The sequence below is a fragment of the Botryllus schlosseri genome, unplaced genomic scaffold, assembly GCF_051294905.1.
Source record: "Botryllus schlosseri isolate E-star unplaced genomic scaffold, Bs_hap1 Bs18a, whole genome shotgun sequence".
In the NCBI taxonomy this organism is placed as follows: domain Eukaryota; kingdom Metazoa; phylum Chordata; class Ascidiacea; order Stolidobranchia; family Styelidae; genus Botryllus; species Botryllus schlosseri.
Genome location: NW_027648627.1, coordinates 459,975 through 484,180, shown reverse-complemented (window position 1 = coordinate 484,180; position 24,206 = coordinate 459,975). Strand labels below are relative to the sequence as shown.

At 41.6% G+C, this 24,206-nt stretch overlaps 3 protein-coding genes across 4 annotated transcripts in view; all 3 read right to left on the bottom strand.

Annotated features, from left to right (window-relative positions):
- The window catches only part of LOC145459839 (uncharacterized), a 311,519-nt gene that overhangs the window by 44,977 nt on the left and 242,336 nt on the right, over positions 1-24,206 (bottom strand). The gene's annotated exons all lie outside the window — the stretch shown is intronic.
- Positions 2,338-3,821, bottom strand: LOC145459822 (uncharacterized). Its single transcript, XM_080338350.1, has 2 exons — positions 3,398-3,821; positions 2,338-3,061 (listed from the first exon to the last, which is right to left on the bottom strand). Exon 2 carries the CDS (start codon positions 3,059-3,061, stop codon positions 2,720-2,722), a length of 342 nt encoding a protein of 113 aa, XP_080194476.1. The 5' UTR covers positions 3,398-3,821; the 3' UTR covers positions 2,338-2,719.
- On the bottom strand, positions 4,983-7,946 carry LOC145459850 (inward rectifier potassium channel 2-like). Its single transcript, XM_080338371.1, has 7 exons — positions 7,900-7,946; positions 7,631-7,809; positions 7,052-7,175; positions 6,858-6,986; positions 6,597-6,792; positions 5,967-6,128; positions 4,983-5,216 (listed from the first exon to the last, which is right to left on the bottom strand). The coding sequence occupies exons 1-7, from the start codon at positions 7,944-7,946 to the stop codon at positions 5,094-5,096; spliced, it is 960 nt and encodes a 319-aa protein (XP_080194497.1). The 3' UTR covers positions 4,983-5,093.

Here is a 24,206-nt window from a genome sequence, read left to right as displayed (position 1 = left end):
TACGGTTTTTTAACAAGTTAGCAAAAGGGAGACTTGGGACGGAAGCGCGACAAATTGTGAAGCTATTGGACACACGTGTTGTTGGAAAAATGGATAATATGGCACGTGGTGGCTTGGAACATGTGTCGATATGTTCGTCTGTTGAAGACTCTGTTGTTGGTGTGACCTTGAAAGAGGATTTTGAAAAACCGCATGCAGAGGAAATCGTTCATGATATGTTGGCATGTGAGAGTAAAATGGATTCGGTTTCTGAAGAGACTATTGCTGCGCCGGTTGTTGAAGATAATGGATCTGAGATGATGGTCATGGTACCATTGAAGTCGTGTGACGAGACAGATGATGATGACAGTCATGGTGAAGAAAGAAGTGAGATGGAAGAACAATTGGCTGAGGATTGTGGAGATGAATGTGTTGCAGTGGCATCGTCAATTGGAAACGAATACTCGCTTTGGGACTTGGTTCGTAGAGAAGTAAATGTATCAGATATATTTGGTACTTTGAAGTCGTTGGTGGACTGTAAGCTGGCCATTGAACGTGTCAATGTGAATGTAAAGGAGCCCTCGCACCGTAAAACTTTTACTTTGAGAGAAGTTTGAATGAGATGGTGATTGGTGGTTGGAATTTGACACCGGACTTGGACTACGCCCCTGATATTGAGATGTTTGAACTGTGATATTGATTTCATAGTGAATTGACCCTGCTATTGTTTATGGGTATTGATTTTAATACCTCGTGTTTGGATTATGATGTTGGCTTGGTTTAGTGCACGTTGTTATGTTCTGGGGAGCTGTCTGTGGAAAATGACTACTGTACGTTGTTGGTGGAATGTGTCTATGATATCGTGTATTGTCGACAATTGAGTGAACTTTTGAAGTTATTGCAGTGACCGTCTTTACGTTGTTGGTGGATATTGTGAACTATTGTAATATTAGCGGTTGTGAGATGTTGTGAAACCTAGTCTTGCTTGATCATATTTCTTCTTTGTACATATTCTTGCCATTTTTATGCTCTGTTTTTTATACTTATTTTTTATTTGTGCTCCCTCTTGTCGCTTGTGAGTGATCTTTACTACTAGATCACTCAACTTGGGAACGGGGATGTGTAACCGCTTGGCTCCGAGCCATATTGACTCCGGACTATCTGGTTGCAAGACCAGTCATGCGTAGGGTAACATGCGGTATTGAAAAGAGGAAGTGATTGGAGTTAGTCTTTGCGTATGTAGTTGGGTTCGGTATGGAGTTGGTCTTGGGGTATCTTTGTGTGGAGTTGTTACTGTGTTAAGTCTTGGATTGGATTGGAAGTGTTGATGTGTTTATTGTGCCTGCCTTCGTTGTAATATATCCGTCGAATCTGCAATGTGTCTCTGGGTCCAGTCGAACCTGAAGTAATATAGCCGCATTCAGTTAGATAGCGAGGACTACGACCGAACGGCTACAAGGAGGCATGCACACTAGGGTTGTCCAAAATTTCAAAATCTTCAAAAATGCCGCGTGACCGTGTCCCACTCTACAGACCACTGACAAAAAACATCAACGAGCCCTAAGCCAGTGGTTTTCAAACCTTTATAGACATGGCCCGCTTTATGATACTGAAAATTGTCGTCCCCCCTTATTGTCACATCACAAAATGCATCCATAAAGCTAGCAATCCGAACGGATAGTTTAATGGCATGAATGGTTATGAATGTTGATGAGAGAATTCTATAATATGAATTCGGGACCGTACACAGAGCAATAACTATAAGAATGAACTCGCGGTAAATCGCGCGTAGCGCGAAAAATTTTTCAGTTGACTGCAGCTCCGCGCCCCCTTCAGATGCTTTCACGCCCCCACAAGGGGACGCGCCCCACAGTTTCAGAACCACTGCCCTAAGCCGTTTTCTAAACGTCTCGGTCTTGGCAGTATTTCGGCCATTGCAGGTCAATTTCAGCATTTGCAAAATGTTTTCTTAGCTTTCTTCCGAAATCTCAAATCAAGTCGCGGGCCGCAAAATATGACCTCGTGGGCCGCATGCGGCCCGCGTGTTGGTGACCCCTGGGCTAGATGTACTGTATCAATAAATAACCCGTTCTGATTGCCCTATATCCTCTCCACACCAAACATACCTGCATTTTTAACAGTCCATCTGGCCGACAACCAGCCGTCTCATGCTAAGAAGCGACAACAAATTTGCCGGTTGTCGCATCAGTCAACCACGAAGCATGAGCTGCTCATCTATCCGTAGGTTAGTTATACGCCGAGATATCGCCACGTCGCGGGGTCACTAGCTTTCACCTTATAGACAACTTTAGTGCAGAATGCTGTAGCTTGTCACAAAGTCCGACGAGGTCGTAAAAATATATGTAAAAATCTTTGAATTCAATAAATATTATTCGCGATATGTATAAAAAGCAGTTGCGTTGTCGAAGACCAACAAAGCCGACACGGAGTTACTATATGTGTGCGCTTGTGAATTCTGTTCTCGTATCGTCATCTGCTGTCGTGTCCGTCTCTTTATGTCAGTCACAATGATGCTGTAGAAATGTCCTGTGTATCCTTCGTATGTCCCTCGTATGTCAATAGTCCCATATATGTTCCATTCATGTCATACTGACATCCCATGTAGGTTCCGCAAGTTTTCCGCGAACTTCCGGGCTAGCTTGACATTAATTTTTGCGCCTCCCATAATTTCGCATTCGAACTTTCGCGTTATCAAACCGCGGGTTGCACGGCGTTAATCTCAAGGGCACGAATTCCGAAGATTTCTCGACTCCCGGTTTCCCGGTACGCGCGACACCGACGGATCACAGTTTACACGACCGATTCGGACAACCTCTGCGCGCTGGCTGGTGACTGCGACGCGCACACCATGACAGCGCCCAGCGCCGTTTGAGTGCGCGCTCAGTAACTTCATGGACTCCTCGCCGCCCGTGGGACCGCTCTTTTTCTCGATTTCGTCGGACGCGATGTTCTTCGCTTTCGAGAGGGTATCGCAGGCGATGTCCGGTCTGTTGGTGCCGTGCGCGCGTTTTGGAGAATGCGATCTCTCGTCTTCCATCGTAATGTAGTCAGCCGGTTGCATCTGGAAAAGTACACGACAGTTAATAATACGATTATGACTTGAGGGTCAAAGTCGGAGAAATTAAAAATGATAATAAAATAATAATTATTGGAGCGCCGTATAATCACAGGTGGACAAAGACACAACTAACCAAGGTTTCGATACTTTAGCAGTGGAAATGAATTACTCAAACTATTTTGAATAGCATATTGAAGTTCTGTACTTCCAAGAAGCTCTTGAAACTATTTTTGTTCTTAAAACATCACTCTTAGTGTGAACGGCATACGTATATAACAATTTATACTAGAATCCTCGTGCCCAAGCCCTGATGACTCGATCGAACGCAAATATTCTTACCCCGCCGCATCTGCCCGACCGGCCATCTTCCGGCAGAATCCGTGCTTACGTCAGCAACCGTGTTCGTCATGGAAGACTGATCCAAAGCTCGCATGCAGTGCTCGTCTTCCTACTTTAGCCCGAGAGGTCGTCGGGATCATATTTCTGCATTGAAAACATTTTAAAACTAGTGGACCAGCATCGGTAACGACTGTGTCCTTACGCACAGTGTTACACGATTGTCAGTTATTTTCAGTGGTGATCAGCTATAGAGTAACTCTACTTTTTCGGAGGTTTCAAATAGCTTTTGCCTACTGCCCGTTACTTCTACTTCTGCTCAAGTACAAACGATGTCCACATTTACCACCTCTGGTTCTCATTTCCAAGTTTTTCTGCCTGATTTACGAACCTATTCGCACTACTTCCACTTACATTCAATCATTTTTAGGCAAAAACTAGCTAGGCCAAAATACATACTTTGCACTCGACAATCCTAACTTCTAATACGTGATGAGAAATTTATGACGTCACATCCACTTCTACTTGAGTACCAACAAAGAGAACTTTGACCATATATGATTCTTAGTACGTGTTCTTCTTTATGATGACACATAATGTTGACAAAAAATATTTTTAATGTCAATTATAGTGACCAAGCGACTATCGCAATGACAGTCATATAATGCGTACGATATTACATTCCTCTCTCTCTCCTTCTGTCCGACATCCTCAACTCTGAACCATATTGCCTTAGGACAGGGGTCACCAACACGCGGCCCGCGGGCCGCATGCGGCCCACGAGGTCATATTTTGCGGCCCGCGACTTGATTTGAGATTTCAGAAGAAAGTTAAGAAAACATTTTGCAAATGCTGAAATTGACCTGCCAAGACCGAGACGTTTAGAAAACGGCTTAGGGCAGTGGTTCTGAAACTGTGGGGCGCGTCCCCTTGTGGGGGCATGACGCATCTGAAGGCGCGCGGAGCTGCAGTCAACTGAAAATTTTTTCGCGCTACGCGCGATTTGCCTCGAGAGCATTCTTATAGTTATTTCTCTGTGTACAGTCCTGAATTCATATTATAGAATTCTCTCATCAACATTCATAACCATCCATGCCATTAAACTATCTGTTCGGATTGCTAGCCTTATGGATGCATTTTGTGATGTGACAATAAGGGGGGACGACAATTTTCAGTATCATAAAGCGGGGTATGTCTAAAAAGGTTTGAGAACCACTGTTTTAGGGCTTCTTCACAAGGTCAAGCTTTACGTGGAGATGGTCTTTCATCTAGTAACGTATCTCGCTAGCCCCAAAAAGCGTTTCAAGGTATCGTGAACAGCTCAGGGTTAAAAATAAAATGAAATTGATGACGGTGATATTCTGTTCTATTTTTATTCCTTCAATAAAATGTTACTTTTGTGATCACTATGCCAATCGCCTATGTTAGGTAGCACAGCGTTGTACTGACATAGACTTTTAAAACGTGGTTGCCTACTTTATATCGATATTGAATTCATGCGGCCCGCGGCCGCTACGAACTTTGAAAAGTGGCCCGCGACTCATTTTGAGTTGGCGACCCCTGCCTTAGGACATATTTAATTTATCCTTAGCCTTAGCACGGTTAATCAAACAGGCGTGGACTCAAAACTGTGAACTGTGTCAGGTCAGGAATTTCCCGAATAAAGACACCGGTTAATTATCCAGCAAACAGCGCTCACCTAACGTTCGACCGCTGGGCTTCGTCTTTTCACGGAGTCGGTCATGGATCTGTCCGGCAAATGCAAGCTGACATTGTCCGTATCGTTGGCCGAGCACGACGGGTGGTTGCGGACTCTGTCGGCCTGAAACGCGGTGACGAAACCGATGATTCAATCTATCGCGAAACGGATGAAACGAGGCGCAGGCAGTGGCTTAGTGACGCACGCATCCCGCAATGATTTATGCCAATATGTCGCTTAGAATAGGCTAGATCTCTCCCAGCGTTATGTTATTAGCTATCACCAAGCTCTCTCTGTGGTCGAGAATATGACTACATTTGTGACGTAAACCGCCAATTCAAAACGTCTTCCGCATACGCGACTGGATACGCATAGAAAGCGCACCAGACAGGATCTCTCGAAAGCATCATTCAAATCGGAATGTTACTGACCGATTTGTTCTAGGGCACGAAGAGTTAAACATGGTGGATTATTCGTTTATTATTGATTCCTTGAATTTGAGCGCTGAACAGATATACACATGTCCGAATACAAGACTACATCGCATCAAATGTCTACTGACTGCGTTCCCATCATTCGTTATCAACGACGCAATGACATATATAGCTAATACGTGTGATGCATTTAACGATCACGATTTGTGCACTTTATGAACCTGACGTTTCTACTGGCAATAACTTGATCTTGATAGAGGGCACTATTCCTTGTTCAAAAGTCTTTAGTTTATGTCATTGTCCCGTAGATGTAAAAAGTTTGGAAATATATTATGTATGTAATATATTAGATGGCGAATACTTGAAAATGCTGTAAACGCGGTAATCGATTAAGATTACAAGGCACGATCACCCTAGGTCCGTCAGAACACAAGCTTACCTTGTTAAACTTTTTGAAGTCGACGCGGTAGCCGTTGTCACCCGAGAAGGTGACGACGTTCTGGAATCGGTGTCCCCACAGAATTTCATCGGGAATGTAGGAGGCTCTAGCTTGCGTTGTCATTCCGGTGGCTTCTACCATGCCCTCCAATATCACTATGATCTGCGAGAAAAAGAATACGTTGATATATACGATTACTATTAGACTGTTCTTGCGTACAAGGTGAATACTGTGAAAGCGAAAAGTTCTTGGAATTATTCAGCTCAGTTCAGTTTAATAACGATTTCATCAATTCAAAACATCACAAGATTACGATAAAATGAAGAGATATGAAGAAGTCGAAACAACTTGGAGCAGTCTTTCAATCAAACATCGACCATGACCTCCCTAGGCCATGTGAATAAAAGGAATGTACAATTGTACATTGACTTCAAAGTAACACAGGATAACGAAAGAAGGACAGGTTATGAAAATCAAACTTGTTGTATTGGGAGGTGAAATGGTACGTCAGATTGTGGTCGGGTAATCTCGGCGGCTAGTAACCCATCAGAAGAGTCTGTTCGTATGTTGGCTTGCAGACATGTTCGACGACTGTCTGTTTGGCAGCTAAACTTTGATATTGCCACCCACCTCAAATTTTGAAGTCTTCAACGACTCCCGGCTCAAGTTATAAAGCGGGCTGTCGGCAGTGATGGGATGACAGATAGTTTGAGGCGTCACTAAAAAGATGCGGTCCGAGCCGTTTTTCAAGTCGAGAAACAAATCAATTTGTTCCAGCGGGATGTACTCCCCCTCGATGGTGATGCGAGAGTTAAGGTATTGCATTCTGGAGATGAGAGATAATACGTAAGTTTTCGGCACAGCTAGACGTCAAGTAAACTCGATTTATACCTTATGGTGGCTTCCACTAAATGGCTTTTTCGCAAGTTACCGACCCGAATCATTAAACACAGGTCCCCATCGCGTCTGCTGATGACAGCGTTCTCGCTGAAGAGCAAGGTCTCGGCCCGTTTATTCGGTCTGGAAATAAACATGGTTTTAGCTATACGGCAACAATCGATTCTGCGTTCCAAACGCAAACACACCCTGAGATCTTAGCCATGACGAGACCGATCATAAAAGCGTCGATGAAACACCCGAATATCGACTGCACGACGACAGTTACGATGGCGCTTATGCATACTTCGTTTACGACTCGGAACCCGTAACCTGCAATATAAAACACGTTGTAAACTAGGCTACCGTTCGCACTATCTTGTTCGCTTGTATAATTCACTGTGTCACAAAATACGGGTTGGCTTCAAGTACTCGCTCCCAACGAGTCTTCCGAGCGTACTGGTACTTGTGCGAGTGTGATAACAAGTCGGCTTTGCGTCGAAATAAACAAAATACGGTAATTGTGGCCGATTAATCGCGGCGCGGCGGTATGTAGGAAGTGGCACGCCCGTAATATGCTCTCTGTTATCTTGGAAGACTGCGGAAATGCAAGCGTTATGCCGTCATAGTTGTTATTGGATGACACTGCATGTGCTGGTGTAGTTGCTGTAGTCCGAGGGCTTGCATTTACAACCGGGGCGTACCTTGGATTGCCGACTCTACACTAGATATCAAGTAACCATCCAGCATTATCTGTTAACTTATCAACCATTGCACTGGCCACTTACCTATCGTAGTTTGTGTTTCTAGCGAGAAGAGAAACGCCGACGTAAACGGCGCGTTGTGATCGACGTTGTTGACGCATACTTTCTCGGGCCTGTTTATCGGGTCTGCCGCAAAATCGCCGTGCGTTAGAGATATCGCCCAGTAAATCGATCCGAAGAAAATCCAGCTGAAAAGACAAGAACTGTTTTAAGCAACAATGACAAATTTATGATATTTATGTCCATTTCCAAGCACATTTCGTAAGGTATAACGATACCGTTAACTTAAGTACCTGATGTGCAGTTTACAAATACAGTTATGCCAAATGGCGTGCTTCATTACTAACAATTCGCGGTGATGCCGTAAATTCCTCACCTTGTTAGGGGCGATCAAATAAATTACCACCAAATTGAAAAGACGCAAATATGTCTTTCATAAGTACAGTTCCATTTATCAGCCCGTTGTTTTTCTCGGCAATGTCAGAAGGCCACGCCACACGCGCACGGATTAAAGATATGAATTCAAGGTTTGTCGTGCGCGATAACCGCGGCCCATAAAACTTTCATGCGCCGTCGTAAGCTACTTGAGTGCCGCATGATTAAATATGCCAGGCGCAATGATATCTATTTGGCGCGCACTTGTTGAATGAGGAAATGCGCAAAAACTGTGTGGCAATGAAATATTAAAGACTCCGTACGATACACATTGACCCGTTTTCCGCCGTAACAAAATATACACTACTTCCGACAATCTGACGTATTTCACTGTACGTATGCAACACTTAGAACAAGATCCTATCGAAAAATACAGGGAAGTGTAGTAGTAAGCAGGGTTGTAATGACTCGAGTAACGATTTTTTTATGACTCGACTTGACTCGAGTCATTTTCTTAAAATTGGAAAATGACTCGATTCGAGTCCATATTTGGATTGACTCGACTTGTACTCGAGTCATTACGCATGACAAGTCATTGACTCGGCTTATTTTATATGACTTGAAGACGAACAAATTTGCGAATCGTAATGGCTAAATCAACGCATCTGACGAATTCTGCCGATATCGTTATTTGTCACCACTGATTTCGTTGCACTCGTCTGATATCAGATATGCCGCCGTAAAAACAGCAGGCAATGGTAGATAGTAGCAATGCATTGCACAAAATCATCCAGTGACGAAGAGGTAATAAACCCTCCGCCATCAAAGTACTCAAGACTTTTCAATTATACAATCAAATAATCGAAGCAAAGTTAAATTACAGCTAATGCAACGACTCAGATGGTCAAGTACTTGGAAGAGACTGATAAGCTCATGTGTAGGTCTGAAGGCGATGATGCTTTGCATTTTAGGGCGACAAGAAAGAATGAGTATCCAATGCTCTTCACTGAGGTTCAAAAATGATTGTCAATTCCTGCATCTACTGAACCAGTGCAACGGGTATTCAGTATAGATGTGTAATTATTCTAAGGCCATGCCGATTTAATATATCTAAGGATCTCCCTTCCACTTTTTGAAGTGTAACTCATCATTGATTTGATCTGCCGTCTGTGAAAACGCACAACAACCTCCGTCCATTTGACGTTTTGTTAGGTATGTGCATTGTGCACGTGAGTAATAATGAATAGCTAATGTTGTGTGATGTTTGTGCAGTAGTGCTGTGGGGCTGTTCAAAAATAACTTCTGTTTTATTTTACTGGATGGTTACTTGATAAAATTGTTATGCTGCATTAAAAGAACACTGTATCTGGCTAAATTTTAAAAAGTAGAATCAATGATATGCGAGGAGAAAATTTTGACTTTAAAAATTAATGGAGTATTTTTAATCAGAAATTCTTTCATATAATATAATTAGATACTAGTAGTCAGCCGACTATTTTTTCATATCCAAAATATCCTACTCTAATAACTTCGCTTCTTCCAATTGGAATCGAGCCAAATTTGCTATGAATCATATTTTCACACAATCTAACAATATCATGAGGTATCCGGTAAAATTCCAAAATCTTTATTCGTAATTAATCCAAAAGTTTCTCTCATAGCATTGCTTTCTGCCGGTTAGAATTGTGTCAAATTTGAGTTTTTTTTTGGCAATCTGACAATTTTAAGAAGTAGCCGGAAAATTTGAAAAATGGTTTTTAACAGTCCCGTTGTACAATTATTTCCCCAATGCTGTAATTGCGATGTAGTCTGTAATGCAATTGGGAAAACCATTGGTAATATCAAAAGGCATCAGTTCTTTTGTCATTGCACATGGCTGCATGCACGTCTTTACAGCATGCTGTCCCGGTGAAAATACCTCTACATAAACATGCATCTGTTGATTCTCTATCACCAGATATGTAGACGTGCATTCGTATGTGTTTACATGAAGAAATAATATAATTTATGGGTGATGAATATGATGAGTCATATAGGCTAGTAATCGCAAGCATTGATTGACTTGTTTTACAAATTGGGGATTTGGAAACGTATCACGTATCAATTTGAAACACATGCCGTATACACCTGTTGTTATTGAAGTGGGTTTTCGGGTATGATATTGATGGAACAACATTCAGTTCAGTTTATTATTAACACTGTTATCAATCAATACACCACACCACAAGGTTGTGATAAAATGAAGAGATCAGGCACCTACCTCGGCCTATGCTATATGTAACGATGAGGCATGCACGCTACATGCATAAAGTAATAGCATAAAGCACAAACAGCAGAAAGAGGTAGCATGCGACAAAGGGTGTGGTCAGTAATCTTGGGCGCTGACTAGTATTTACGAATTAGAAGAGCCAGGGCAGGTATTCAATCAGTGATCTGCTAGGGGGGGGGGGGGGGTTGAACTACTGGCAGCGCCTATGATTAACATGCAACCTTTTCCAAAACTCGCAATTTTCCTATCTTCGTTTTCTGTCATAACTCATATTACATGCACGTTTATCCTTCCGTTGAACAACGAATAAAGAAAATACCCCCCTCCCCCACAAGCCCCACAATAAATTTTGGTAAATAACGTGAAATTAACAAAGATATGGAAATTTTATAAGCAAATCTTCCAAAACCACCAGGAAAGAAAAAGAAAGCATTTGATTGACGACCACATCCAGAACCAACGAAAGATCACCTACCACACCCTGTGCTAAACACAACCCAAGATGAACGCCATCTTGCCCAATAGCACAACTTTTCATAATTTCCTATACTTTCTATTCATCTATTTTTATTATGTTTTTGCTGATACTTTTTGGATACTTGGAATAAAAACACTAAGAGGATAGATTCGGATCCTGAAATTTGTGAATCCGCCCATCTCTGGCTGTGGATTCAATATTTACTAACCCGATACCACTGTGTTTGTTGCGTCACAATACCAACGCGTGTCGCCTAAGTCGAGCGTGTCCATTCTGAAGTCATTTACGCCTGCATATTATTCGCCGAACTATTTACATATTAGAATGTAATTTATGTGAGTTTTGAGGTTTCTTGGATATGATATGATGCTCTTGAATGATAAATGCGCTATATGCTCTTTATAATAATGCTTTCGGAAGGAAAAATCGAAAGTTACTATCGATGATGCGGATGAATAAAAAACACAGTTTATTTACATTCGTGGTGTTCCACTAGAATTCCGCCAGGACCACTTCAGTGGTTTTCATTTGTAGCTTTCGGGTAATTTATTTTGCTCTCAACGGTCTCAAAGCTAACAGTTGAGAAATGCCTGGAAAACTCGAAGGCAAAGCTCGCGGCTCCGCTGCATTAGCGAGCTCGACACTACTACTATCCGCTATCAATGAGAAACTACGCGTTGACGATGAAGCAAGATCCTATAATTTGAGAGCAAAAAGCCGCCGTTGTCTGTTCTTCATGTTTGGATTGTTTGTACCGATGGTATTTTTGGCTAACTTCCTTGCCGTTGGCTTGTCAGATGATATTCTCCATTCAACTCTCGGCAAAGTAGTCACCACCAACCTTCGTCATTACATTTCACCCATTTCCTCGATATGGACCGCTGTTCCGAAGATGTATCATTGACATTTCCTCGGCGGCGTGGCGGTTCTCACATTGATTCTACTGCTTCTGGCTCATTTGTCCTCAAAAACAAAGCCTACGCTTGGAAGGCGGCTGAAAAAGTCATTGTTGGAAAGGCGTGATTACTTGGAATCGAAGGTTAAAAGTAAAAAAGAAGCGTTGTATAAAGAATATCTTCAACAAAGTATCGGCGCGCAAGAAATATAATCTAAAGTTTGAGGTTGATTGATGATTGAAGCCTGGTTTGCCATCCAACCTAGGATTAAATATGTTTTTTTATACTCTCTATAAGAACACATGACCTGTAATGATTTATAGCTGCATTGAGAGCGTGTTTTTGTTCTTTATTTACCCGTGGTTGGCAATCTAGAATGGGATAATAGTAACATGTTCTGCGTTCAGACTATTTCTGTTCTTCTATGACATTTCTGTTCTTCTACGACATCGTTTTCGATGAATATAATAATCTGTGCGGTTATAGAGTAGATTAAGAGATGATATATTTCGAAAAATATTTGTCGAATTTTTCATGACCATCTGAAAATAGCTCATGGCCCCAGGTTGAGAACCTCTCATCAATGTCATAATTGAAATCACGGGTTGGTCTCGGATACTGGTACGTGATTACCAATTCTGTATTAGCCGTGATCATTAGACGTGATTGCACCGACGTAATACACCACATCTCCTAATATGTTAGGCTCCTATCTCTGTTCTGCATCTATATTGTTGGCAGGAGTTACTTGAGAGTATCTATCTATACCGCGTTTCATAGTTTGCCAGCATTTTCCATTAAATACCATTTCTAGGCAGTCGTGTGTTTATGTTTTGTAACGACTATCGAGACAGGTTGGTTTGCTGTGTTTATGGCCAGTATTGGCAGCATTCCTCAGGACAGTGCTTTTCAACCTTTTTGAGCTCCATTCGCACTTTTTCTGTAAAATAAATTTCATTCGCACTAACCGAATATTGTTATACAAAAATATGAAGATACTTAACAACATTTTGTTCGGATGTGCAACAAATTGGCTACTATGTAGCTTAAGCTTTCATTTGTCTCATTAAAACGGCAACTTTTTTCGCTCGATTCGATTTCAACCATACTTAACTAAAACCAAACAAGTTGTTGGGTTTTGTACAAGAACGTTTACTAGTGCTTGGATGGCGAGGTCTTGAAATCAGTTCCGCGCAAGTATATATGAGCGAGTAAACTCACGAAGCTGTGTGTTCGGCTCCTTAGCTCAATCTAACCTGAGAATTCATAACAGTTTAATAACCTTGAAGCAGCTTTTCAGACTGCCACCAAAATCTGAGTTTTTGTGGCATCTCGCAACCCGAGCCTCACCCATGAAAAGGAATTCATTTTTAATATTACAGTAGCATGCTACGATTTTGCGGGGATGTAAAGTATGACATACAGAACGCGCACACCACAATGCTACCTATCACAGCACTCAAAACATGTTTGACGCACGCGATTTCAAACTAGGATCATTAAATTCCTCTGCGTGTCGCATTTGTACTACTGTCTGCTCAAATTGCAAGAACGGGACTATTCCGTGTCGACAACGGAGCATGACCATATCGAAAGGTTTGGCCTTCCAGCATCGGTCATTTTGGAGAAGGTTTTGTCGCCGCTTATGTTTTTGGCACCGTATTTTATGAGCGGTTTGATGAACACAACTTTACGTCTTCATGTGCCCCGACGCAGAACGGGTTGTCCTCGTATTGAATAAGTCTCATATGCCGGAACCCCCTCATTGCATACCCTACTCTATAGTTCATCCCAACGGTCTTTGTCCATGTTTTCCAGAAAAACCATTCGGACAAATCTTTACACGAATTTAAACAAAAGGTCGGCAGATTCTCATGATCAAGTCATCTTTCTGCGTGTCTCGCTTATTGGCTATACAGCACCCAACACACTGAACACAGTGACCTTGGATATGTATAAACTATCGCAGGATTTTTTGCAATAATTTCATCAAATATTACATATACATATTAACAGATAGCTTTGGCACCATAGCGACTCAAACTTATACCCTTGCGGTCCATACTTCAATAACCCATGAAGGGGTTGAAATTTGCGTTACAGTAACTTGCAAATGTGAATCGGTAATGATGGTATTTTATCCTCCTGCCTCGAGCTAATCGAACAGCTATTACAGCTTAGCGAAAGAAAGCAAAAATTTAGTTTAATGTCATTTTTTCAGCCTGTCACAGGCTCAGACGGGCGGATATAGGCCTACTGTATGTCTGCCACTAAACTAGCTTCCAAACTAGGCTTTTGGGTACGTAATAATTATAGTGCAAAAATATTAATTCACTACGGTTTTTGAGACCTACGATTAGTCGTGCGTCGTAAGTTAAACAAGTTACAATTGCGTCGCAACTACAAAAGCTACACTGCTCTTGAATTTCCTATATTAGATTTATTTGAAATATTCCACGTCAGAAAAATGAACAATTATTTTTCATTCGCACTCATCCGGATTTTTCGTTCGCACCATTCGCACCAACTCCGTCATTCGCACTGCAATTTTTTTCGTTCGCACCAGTGCGAACCGTCACACAGGTTGAAAAGCACTGCCTCAGGACATATACTACAGATATGGAGTAGCATTTCATAATGTTAGTCCTAAAATATCTGGATATTGTTTTCTAGAAAGGGTGGCCATGAGTGGCTTGCAGGATTTATAGTTGGCATCGAACCCTCAGTTGAGTTAATGGCTGGTGTAGTATATGAACACCAGAATGAAGTCTGCCCTAATGTTTCTCACAAGATGATATTTTTGTTATAGGCTATATGACATTTCAAGAGTACCGGTATTCGAGTTTCCATATACCCGTTATTTATTAAAAATCAGTGCTGCAATAGTGATGAAACGAAATTTACGATACATTTTCCAATCTACTATACCCCAGATTGACAATAGGGTTTGATAGCATCATTGATTGCTAATCGTTCAAATTGTTTCACATTTTTTAAAGATAGCTTAACAACAGGGGTTAAACCCGCTCAGAGGCCAAACGCCAGACGCCAAACGCCGCGCGGCGGCCAAATGTCTATACGGCGTTTGGCGGCTGAACTGGTGACGCTAGATGGCGTTCGGCGGCTACAGTTTTGAGACGCCGAGTGGCTATACGGCGTTTGGCGTCCGAAATGTGAGACGCCGTATAGCTACTTGGCGTCTGAATTTGTCTAGCGTATAGGAAACTATTTGAGGGTGGTAACGCTCACGAAGGATTGCTAAAGGGTCGAAGTTGGGAGCTTTAACGCCGACAAACAAAAGATGTCTGCTACACTATGGTAGACGTCTTTCGATGCTTATGATTACCGAGTTTCCTTGCACTTGCAGCAATGACAGCGATTGCTCTAGCTGAGGATTTGACACACCTCATTAGAAATTTAGAATCATAACAGTTCAAGAACTTAATTGTGGTGGCGAAATCAAAACGTTAAAAACGTCAGAAAAGCTAGATGAGCATATCGAGGTGGTACACTGGGCTCATTGTGTACCTCACACTCCGCTCACACTGTCGACAACGAAGTGCAAGGTACAATTAAATAGTATATTCATATTGAAATGAACCCGAATATTTTCGGCTGACACTCGTCAGGGGTAATCGTCAGCAACTAGTAGAGAATTGGAAAGAACATTGTATATCAACAGTCGTATCACAAAATATGACGTCACCAGCATGAAATTTCGAATGAGAGAACGTTCAATGTACTATTTTTAGGTGATACACGAACTCCTTTTGTTGACAGAGTTTTGGTTGGTGTATTTTGATAAAAGTTGATTCCAAGGCACACAAATGGAATTGTGAACGACCTCGACCTACGATTCGAAATCGGTCGTCTCGATAATTATTCGCACAAATCGGATTATCCAACAGATGTTTGCCGATGGCAGAATTAATGGCCTTTGATCGATCAGCATCAATCTTAAGTGGATGAGTTAGGGTGAGCTTTTCACATCGCGTGACGCACGTGTTCTGATAAATCTGGGGACATGTTGGTTTATGCGGTCCTGCAGACGTCTTGACGTTCTTCCCACGTAGCCACAATCACAGTGGCACCTATATTCGTACACTACATTACTTTGTTGAAGTGCAGGAAGCACGTCTTTGCGTGTTGAAGGGAGCAGTTGTGTTGTTGTAAAAATCACATTGGTTTTGACTGTATCGTAACATTTACCGACAGCAGAAATCAATTGTTTTTCAAAGCGGGTGGAAATGGGGCCAATCCAAGGTAGATGGATATAAACATCTTTCATTGTTCGTGCGGTGGGCTCTGCTCGTTTTTCTGCGTTGAATTGCGTTAATTTCCTCTCCATGCCGCGGCTGATGACGTGTTCAGGGTAACCGTTATCAAGTAAGATTTTTCGGATGTAGTCAAGTGCAAGGTGTGTAAAGATTTTACCCGAGTGATTCCTCAGTGAAGAATCTCTACCTGATTGTGATTTAGGGGTAATTGACTGAGTGTTAAAAAGCTTGATATTATCATGGCTTGCGATTACTTGAAAACTGGAATTCTAATTTAACCTGGTACTTTCCCATTTTCGTGTGGACATAATTAAACTAGTTCATGTTACACATGATCGATTTGATGGCGCCGATTTGATTGGGGGAAATTTTTCCTTCAATAGCAAGAGTTTCTTCTATTTTAACATTATACCCTATAATCCTACAGGGTTGGTGCGATGAAATGCAAAATAAGGTCAAAAATATGCAAAATAAGGTCAGTCGCGACATGTAAAATAAGGTCAGTCGCGACATGCAAAATAAGGTCAGTCACATGCAAAATAAGGTCAGTCGCGACATGCAAAATAAGGTCAATCCGCGCATAAATCCAAATCCATACTTCAATTCCAAATCCAACTCTTTTTCTTATGAAAACGAAATTCAAAATATCTTTCCGGTATAGTAGCCTACTTTCAACAGTAAAATTCCTTATCTATATCCTAAGTCTTAGGATGTTTCAATCAAAAGATAATCTTGATTACGAAGTCAGTCGCATGTAGAATATTATTATCAGTCCGCGCATAAATCCAAATCCATATTTCATTTACAAATCCAACTCTTTCTCTTATGAAAAATGAATTTAAAATATCTTTCCTATATAGTAATTTCATGATTGAGATTCCTCATCTATATCCTAAAGCTGAAGATGTTTCAACAAAATATAATCAGACGATTATTAAGATCACGAGATGATTAGTCGCATCTAGAATATTAACAGTCCGTGTATAGATCCAAATATTTACTTCAAATCCAACTTTTATCTTGTGCCACTGACCCTATAGTCTGCAACCTGCATGTGGCGACTGACCGTATTTTGCATGTGACTGACCTTATTCTGCATGTCGCGACTGACCTTATTTTGCATGCGACTGGCCTTATTTTGCACGCGACTGACCTTATTTTGCATGTGACTGACCTTATTTTGCATGTCGCGACTGACCTTATTTTGCATGCGACTGACCTTATTTTGCATGTGACTGACCTTATTTTGCATGTCGCGACTGACCTTATTTTGCATGCGACTGACCTTATTTTGCATGTGACTGACCTTATTTTGCATGTCGCGACTGACCTTATTTTGCATGCGACTGACCTTATTCTGCATGTCGCGACTGACCTTATTTTGCATGCGACTGGCCTTATTTTGCACGCGACTGACCTTATTTTGCATGTGACTGACCTTATTTTGCATGTCGCGACTGACCTTATTTTGCATGCGACTGACCTTATTTTGCATGTGACTGACCTTATTTTGCATGTCGCGACTGACCTTATTTTGCATGCGACTGACCTTATTTTGCATGTGACTGACCTTATTTTGCATGTCGCGACTGACCTTATTTTGCATGCGACTGACCTTATTTTGCACGCGACTGACCTTATTTTGCATGTGACTGACCTTATTTTGCATGTCGCGACTGACCTTATTTTGCATGCGACTGACCTTATTCTGCATGTCGCGACTGACCTTATTTTGCATGCGACTGGCCTTATTTTGCACGCGACTGACCTTATTTTGCATGTGACTGACCTTATTTTGCATGTCGCGACTGACCTTATTTTGCATGCGACTGACCTTATTTTGCATGTGACTGACCTTATTTTGCATGTCGCGACTGACCTTATTTTGCATGCGACTGACCTTATTTTGCATGTGACTGACCTTATTTTGCATGTCGCGACTGACCTTATTTTGCATGCGACTGACCTTATTTTGCACGCGACTGACCTTATTTTGCATGTGACTGACCTTATTTTGCATGTCGCGACTGACCTTATTTTGCATGCGACTGACCTTATTTTGCATGTGACTGACCTTATTTTGCATGTCGCGACTGACCTTATTTTGCATGCGACTGACCTTATTTTGCATGTGACTGACCTTATTTTGCATGTCGCGACTGACCTTATTTTGCATGCGATTGACCTTATTTTGCATGTGACTGACCTTATTCTGCATGTCGCGACTGACCTTATTTTGCATGTGACTGACCTTATTCTGCGTGTAGCGACTTTATTGCGACCTTATTTTGCATATCACCAAGACATATAAATTCAGGGACTGGTGTACAATTTTCGTCATGTTTCACGCGTAATATATGTACGGCGTGACCAATCTGCTTCCACTCAAGTCTAGTTCAATATATTTTAAGAAGTGGTTGTGTTGTTCATGCGCGAAATTTGAGGGCACATAGTCGCTCATATAACGATTTCGTCACAGTAAATATAGCGCAGCAATGCGTTTTGAATTCTACGATCTACCACATTTTCAGTTGCCTTCATAATGGCGTGAAATGTCACCCACACAATTTTAGTTTCAATTTGGATCATCCGTATTGTTTAAATATGACAATAAACGGAGTAATTAGTCCAGAGGTGGTCAAAGTAGTCAAGAAAGCTACTCAAGTAGAAGTAGAAGTAGCGACGGAAAAATCTACTCAAGTACAAGTAGAAGTACTTTTCCATGAGCACCCTAAAACTACTTGAAGTAGAAGTAGAATTGACTGACTTTAAAAGTACTCAAGTAAGTAAGTAGTTGTGAAAACGATCCTAATTCGTCCACATGGATTGTAAAAAGGTTCAAATTGAGCTATGCGAAAGGTGACGAGCTTGATTCATATTGATGCATACCAGCAGGTATCCAATTTTCGATAGCATAAGCATTCGTCCACATCATGGGAAGAAAATATAGGATTGATATGGAAATTCTATACTTATCCTCTGTTTTCTCGAACGGCACGTTTTAGAAAATAGCATGGTATGGCGCCATCCCCCATATTATAAGGTCCGTAGTTTAGTCGAAGAGCAATACGGAGAAGTTGTATAGGATACGGTGTAAACACTTTGCACGATTAGTAAACGTTAATAGAAAATATGGTGGACCGTAAAAATGCGATATTGTGTAGCTTTATTTCCGGAAATTAAAGGCATTACTACACTTGCTTTTATACTTCAACATGTATGTTATCCAGATAAAAGAACGGATTTTAATTATAATTTAAAGTATATGATACTCGGAATTGAAAATGAAACATAAATTTCAGTGTTCAATCTCTCAAGCCAAATCATTTTCGTGAACTCTTTTCTGGGTTGATGAAAGTCCTGGAAAAACCCTTGGCGGAAGATTTATTTGAAGCAGACCTCAGTGTCGAAGATAGCGGTGAAAACACAACGTTGACGGCCGGCCAGGCCCTGTTCATCTTGCTAGATTTGAGGAGAAAGGTGTGCTATAAACTGCCGGCTCGCAGCGAGGAGAAACGTATGCCATTTTTGTTGCCGGTTTCCAGTCACGGATTTGAAGAGTTAGATAAAGTTTCGGAAGATGAATTCGGACACATGGTATGCAATCTCATTCCGAGCTTGTGCAATCACCTTGAAAGTGTGAGCGGCGTTTTTGAAGAGAAGAGACAGGAGTGTCTCGGTCCCAGAAATCGTCGAGTATTGATCCAATGCTACGAAAATACACTCGAAGTTATATTTCATGGATTGTCTTGGAGAGGATTGAGATCGGATCTTCCGTTATTGAAACGTGTGCTGTACAGTATCGTACGTAGGTTTTCTTCTGAACTCACCGAAGACTCGTCGATCAGGAATCTTATCAAAGAATGTGTTGATTATTTGAAGAACTTTAAAAACACAATAGCAGATTGCTCCCTTCAGTCTTCAGTAGGTTTAATGAAGATATTATTCTTGCTGGCAAGTTTTGAATCGAACAACCCCAACGAAGAGGTGGCGTCCATGTTGCATTCGTTTTCAACGTCAATGTTGAAGGTGGACTGGGGTCTATGCTTGGATCAGTCTCTCTCGGCTGGAAAGACAAACGAGTTGCTGACAAGCCTGTTGAAAATGAATGTGCAGACCGCGGACGATGTATTGAAGTGTGCCGCACATTTTGTCGACGAAGGTCTATGTAAGCTATAGGCGCCGAGGACAACAGTTATCCGAATTTCCAAAAATCCAATTCTCACGTACTGTACTGCGGGCTTTTGGAAATCATGGCCGATCAAACTAGCAAAATCCCTGCCTTGAAAGCGAGGGATGAGGAATCCGTTAGTATTGAAATATTGTTGAAATGGAAAGATTGTATGAAAGTCATCGGTGTTATTGGGAGGCTGTTGCGCGAATATCACTCCAGACAGAATGTGCTTTCGTCCCTGAAAAGCGGTAAAGTAATCATTGAAAACTTCATCAAAAACGGCATGCCCATTTGTGAAAAGCTATTTCATCAATACCAAGACGATATCGTCGGCACGTTGAAGCACCTTCAGCTTTCGACGCGCCAATTGCAGCATCTCACCTGCCATTCGAAAGTGACGCAAGACGTGGTCTTAGCGAAGCACGTGCCGCCTCTCAAAAGGTGTTTGGAATCCCTGTTGTTCAGCGTGAAGGCCATGTTGACTGCTCACGCGATTGTCAAGAGGCTTTCTGGTTGGGAAATTTGAAAAATCGGAACATACAAGGCGAGGAGATTTTGTCGCAACTCACTCAACAGAGGAGTTCGCAAGAAGATCTTGACGCTACTCCTGAATATGAGGAAATGTCGTACAGCGAGAGTTGCTGATGTTCCAACTCTTCAACAGAGGCACTGTTCTTTAACGGATTCTGCTTCAAATCCATCTGTTATGAAACAGGCATCGATTTTTCTGGAACTATATTTACTTATGTTTTTAGTTCTGTGCAGAATATTTTCTGCATCCTACACATGTATAGTGTATACATGTCGATTTGAAGCTTCATTTCTTGCGTTAAATGAAAGCTGGATAGACTCCTGACCATGCTTGCTCGCCCTTTGTTTCATGCTGAGACGAAGATACACTATATTGAAATTCATGACACCCCTGGGCCATGGCATTGCCTAAAAACAGTAGGGCACCAATCATTTATTGCTCGCCCAAATCTGTCGTATTTCTGCAATTACAGCTCACATGAAATATTCTTTGTTCTTCGCAAGGCAATGTCTGTTATTTATTTGCATCCCATATAGTTGAGTCTGGCAGTCATTTCTTGTGTATGTTGAACTTCCCATTTCTTCTCTAAACCTATCGCATTCAAGAGTGTAACTTTGCTTTTCTGCCATCCAGGCACTGCCGGGCTATGTGATAAACTGATCGTATGTGACGAGGTACTAAGAGGGCTCTTCGAGACAGACCCTAGAAAGTTCAGAGTCACAGTATCTGATATATTCATGTTTCATGCAACAAAGACGTGTTATTGAGTAGTGTCTGATAGCGACAGGGTTAATTTGGCACCACCCTTGGTCAATGGTGATGTTATGAAGCTTATCCTATAAGGCAGGGTCCGCAAACAACGGAATTTTGGGAAAAATGTCAGATTGGTCGGCTGAATTCAATAATTAACCGCTAAAACACTGACGACGGAATAAGTTTGCAAATGTTTATTCTCCGTTTGTTTTAGTGGTAATCTGGCGTTAACGTTGTGAGGAATGCAACAGATCCAACTGTCAACGCGGACATTAGAAGTTGGTATTTTAATATTAAAACGCGATTAGGGTTTCTATGTCTGTCTTGGACCTTTCGAGTGAGAAGTGATACATTGGTGCGACCAAATGCATTTTAATTGTACTTTTTTGTTACTAATTTACTATCCATGCGACCTCCATAATATAACAGTTTCGCTTTGGCTTTTTTGCTTCTGCGAATAACTACTTTTTGGTTAGAAAAGCCTAGCTACCAGGGGCGAGCTCGAATCGGGCCCCAAATTATTTCGTGAATTAACATAAATCATGGGTAGTTTTGTTGGGGGATGGGTACCCAATAATCAAGATATATGCAATATTAAATCGCTCGCAGCGCGAATAAATTTTGAAAAGTCGCAAAAGCTTTCAAAAAATACTCCATAATTTATGTTAATTCACGAAATAATTTGGGGCCCGATTCGAGCTCGCCCCTCCTCAATTGGGGGTTTGGGGTGCGGCAATTACGGTCCTGAGCAGCCCGGCGATATAATCAAGTTACATATCCTTGGTCGAATGCCTTGCCACAATGTAAAACTTTAGAGAAATAATATTTGAAAAATGACCCGGCGTCATAAAGACGAAGTCTAAATTTTCAGGGGGCATTCTTTCCTTCACAGATTAGGTTTCTTCGCTATTAATCAATTACAATATCCTGTAGATCAGGGGCGGGCAACATACGGCCGCGGGCCGGATCCGGACCGCGGACAGCTTTCCGTCTTACATGATAATATGGCCCGCGGCCCCAGTCTGCCGAGACTCCCCACTACTTGCTTACTACGTCAAATTTTAGTGACTGTAAGTTATTATATACGGGTATGCGCAGCGTTGCGAGAGTGGAGCTTACGCGTAAGTTCGTCGAAGCGAGAAGACTTGCATTTTCGGAATTTACAATGCACTCAACCCTCATGTCGTCTGTGGCAATCATGATTTTTTGTCGACTACAATGGTCACTTACACCAGGCTGATATTTCTTATTTTCGATTCCTGGGATCCCCACTGGATCAGATTATTATTATATAGATAACTCAGCAATAGGATCGAGACCAGACGAAACGTAAAACCGGTATCATCGGCTTCTGTATCAGCATCAGCTTAGTACGATAAAAGGTAAATAAGGAGAAACTTAAAGCAACTAGTGATGAAAATGAATGACACAAGTCCATAAGCAAGTCCACATTCGGTTGTGACGTCATAATGAATGATACTCGATTACTCGACTCGACTCGAAGCATATTACGTGATTCAGAATCGAATCACTCAGGTACTCGATTTTGCCCAGCCCTACTTGTAACACGGCACACTTCTAGGCTTTTTGCACCGCATATGCCAGGGGTCGCCAACTCAAACCGGGCCGCAGGCTACCTTTCAAATTTCGTAGAGGACACGGGCCGCATGAATTCAATATCGAGATAAATTATGCCACACAGTTGAACAACGACGCTATCGTCACCTACTCAACCCTAATGAATTGATATCTTGGTAAATTAGGGTTACCGGGCTTATCGAACGCCTTTAAATCGTAATTAGGGATTGCACCGTGTGTTGGTTGATCAGTAGGGCGATTTTTTTTTGACCTAAAAAACGTAAGATTTTGACCTAAAAAATCCAAATTTTGACATTTTTTGACCTTAAAAAACTAATTTTATCAATGAGAAATATAGTCTCAATAGATTCTTGGAGGTACAGCCCTTCAATCTACAATTGAATGGTATATTCATATTGAAATGAACCAGAATATTGTCGGCTGACAATCGTCAGGGGTAATCGTCAGCAACTAGCAGAGAATTGGTAAGAACAGTAGGCTATATATCAACAATCGTATCACCAGCCCTAGAAATTTATGTCGTGAGGGCACATATCCATAAATTGTGCCACACATCTCAAGGCTGATTTTAATACGATAGATCCCGTTCGACCGTAATGCCGTGTCGGAACAAACCGGAAAATTGAAGACTTTTCGAGTGTTACTTCATCATACTAACTCGACCGAGAAAATGATAAAGGAATTTTGCTTGTGAGTACAGCGATTTTGTTGATAAGTTTGTGGCCTGTGATTTTTGGGAATAGGAACGCGCACACTTGCGCCGCCGAACTTGTTGGTGTCTTTTCCCTCTTTAACCGTTGTGCCTGTTTGTTATTGTGCACGCCTGCCTCTCAACATTGCCCCCGGCGGGCAATATCGCTCACTTTAGCAGAGAATGATTTAGCGGGTAGGAAACGGCATCTGTGAACGTCGAAAAAACAGAATTGGTTTTCAAGATCAACTGTGACATGGTCTGAAACGTTAGTGTAACCCGTGAGAGAGACCAATCATCCAATGACCGTGTGTTTGAGCCTCCGCATTGTTCTCTCACAAAAAAAAATTGACCGCTTACGAAGTGATCGAAGCTTACGCTGTCGTAAACTAGTATAGTAAAGTATTTTAATAGAAAAATGTCTATTACTGTCTATTACCTGAACCAAACCTCTTGTTTTATTGAAATTAAATTCAAAGATAGTTTATATAGTCCTCGACCATTGGCGCAGGCTCGAATTGTATCATATCCATTTGTAAATGAGTAATGTATTGCA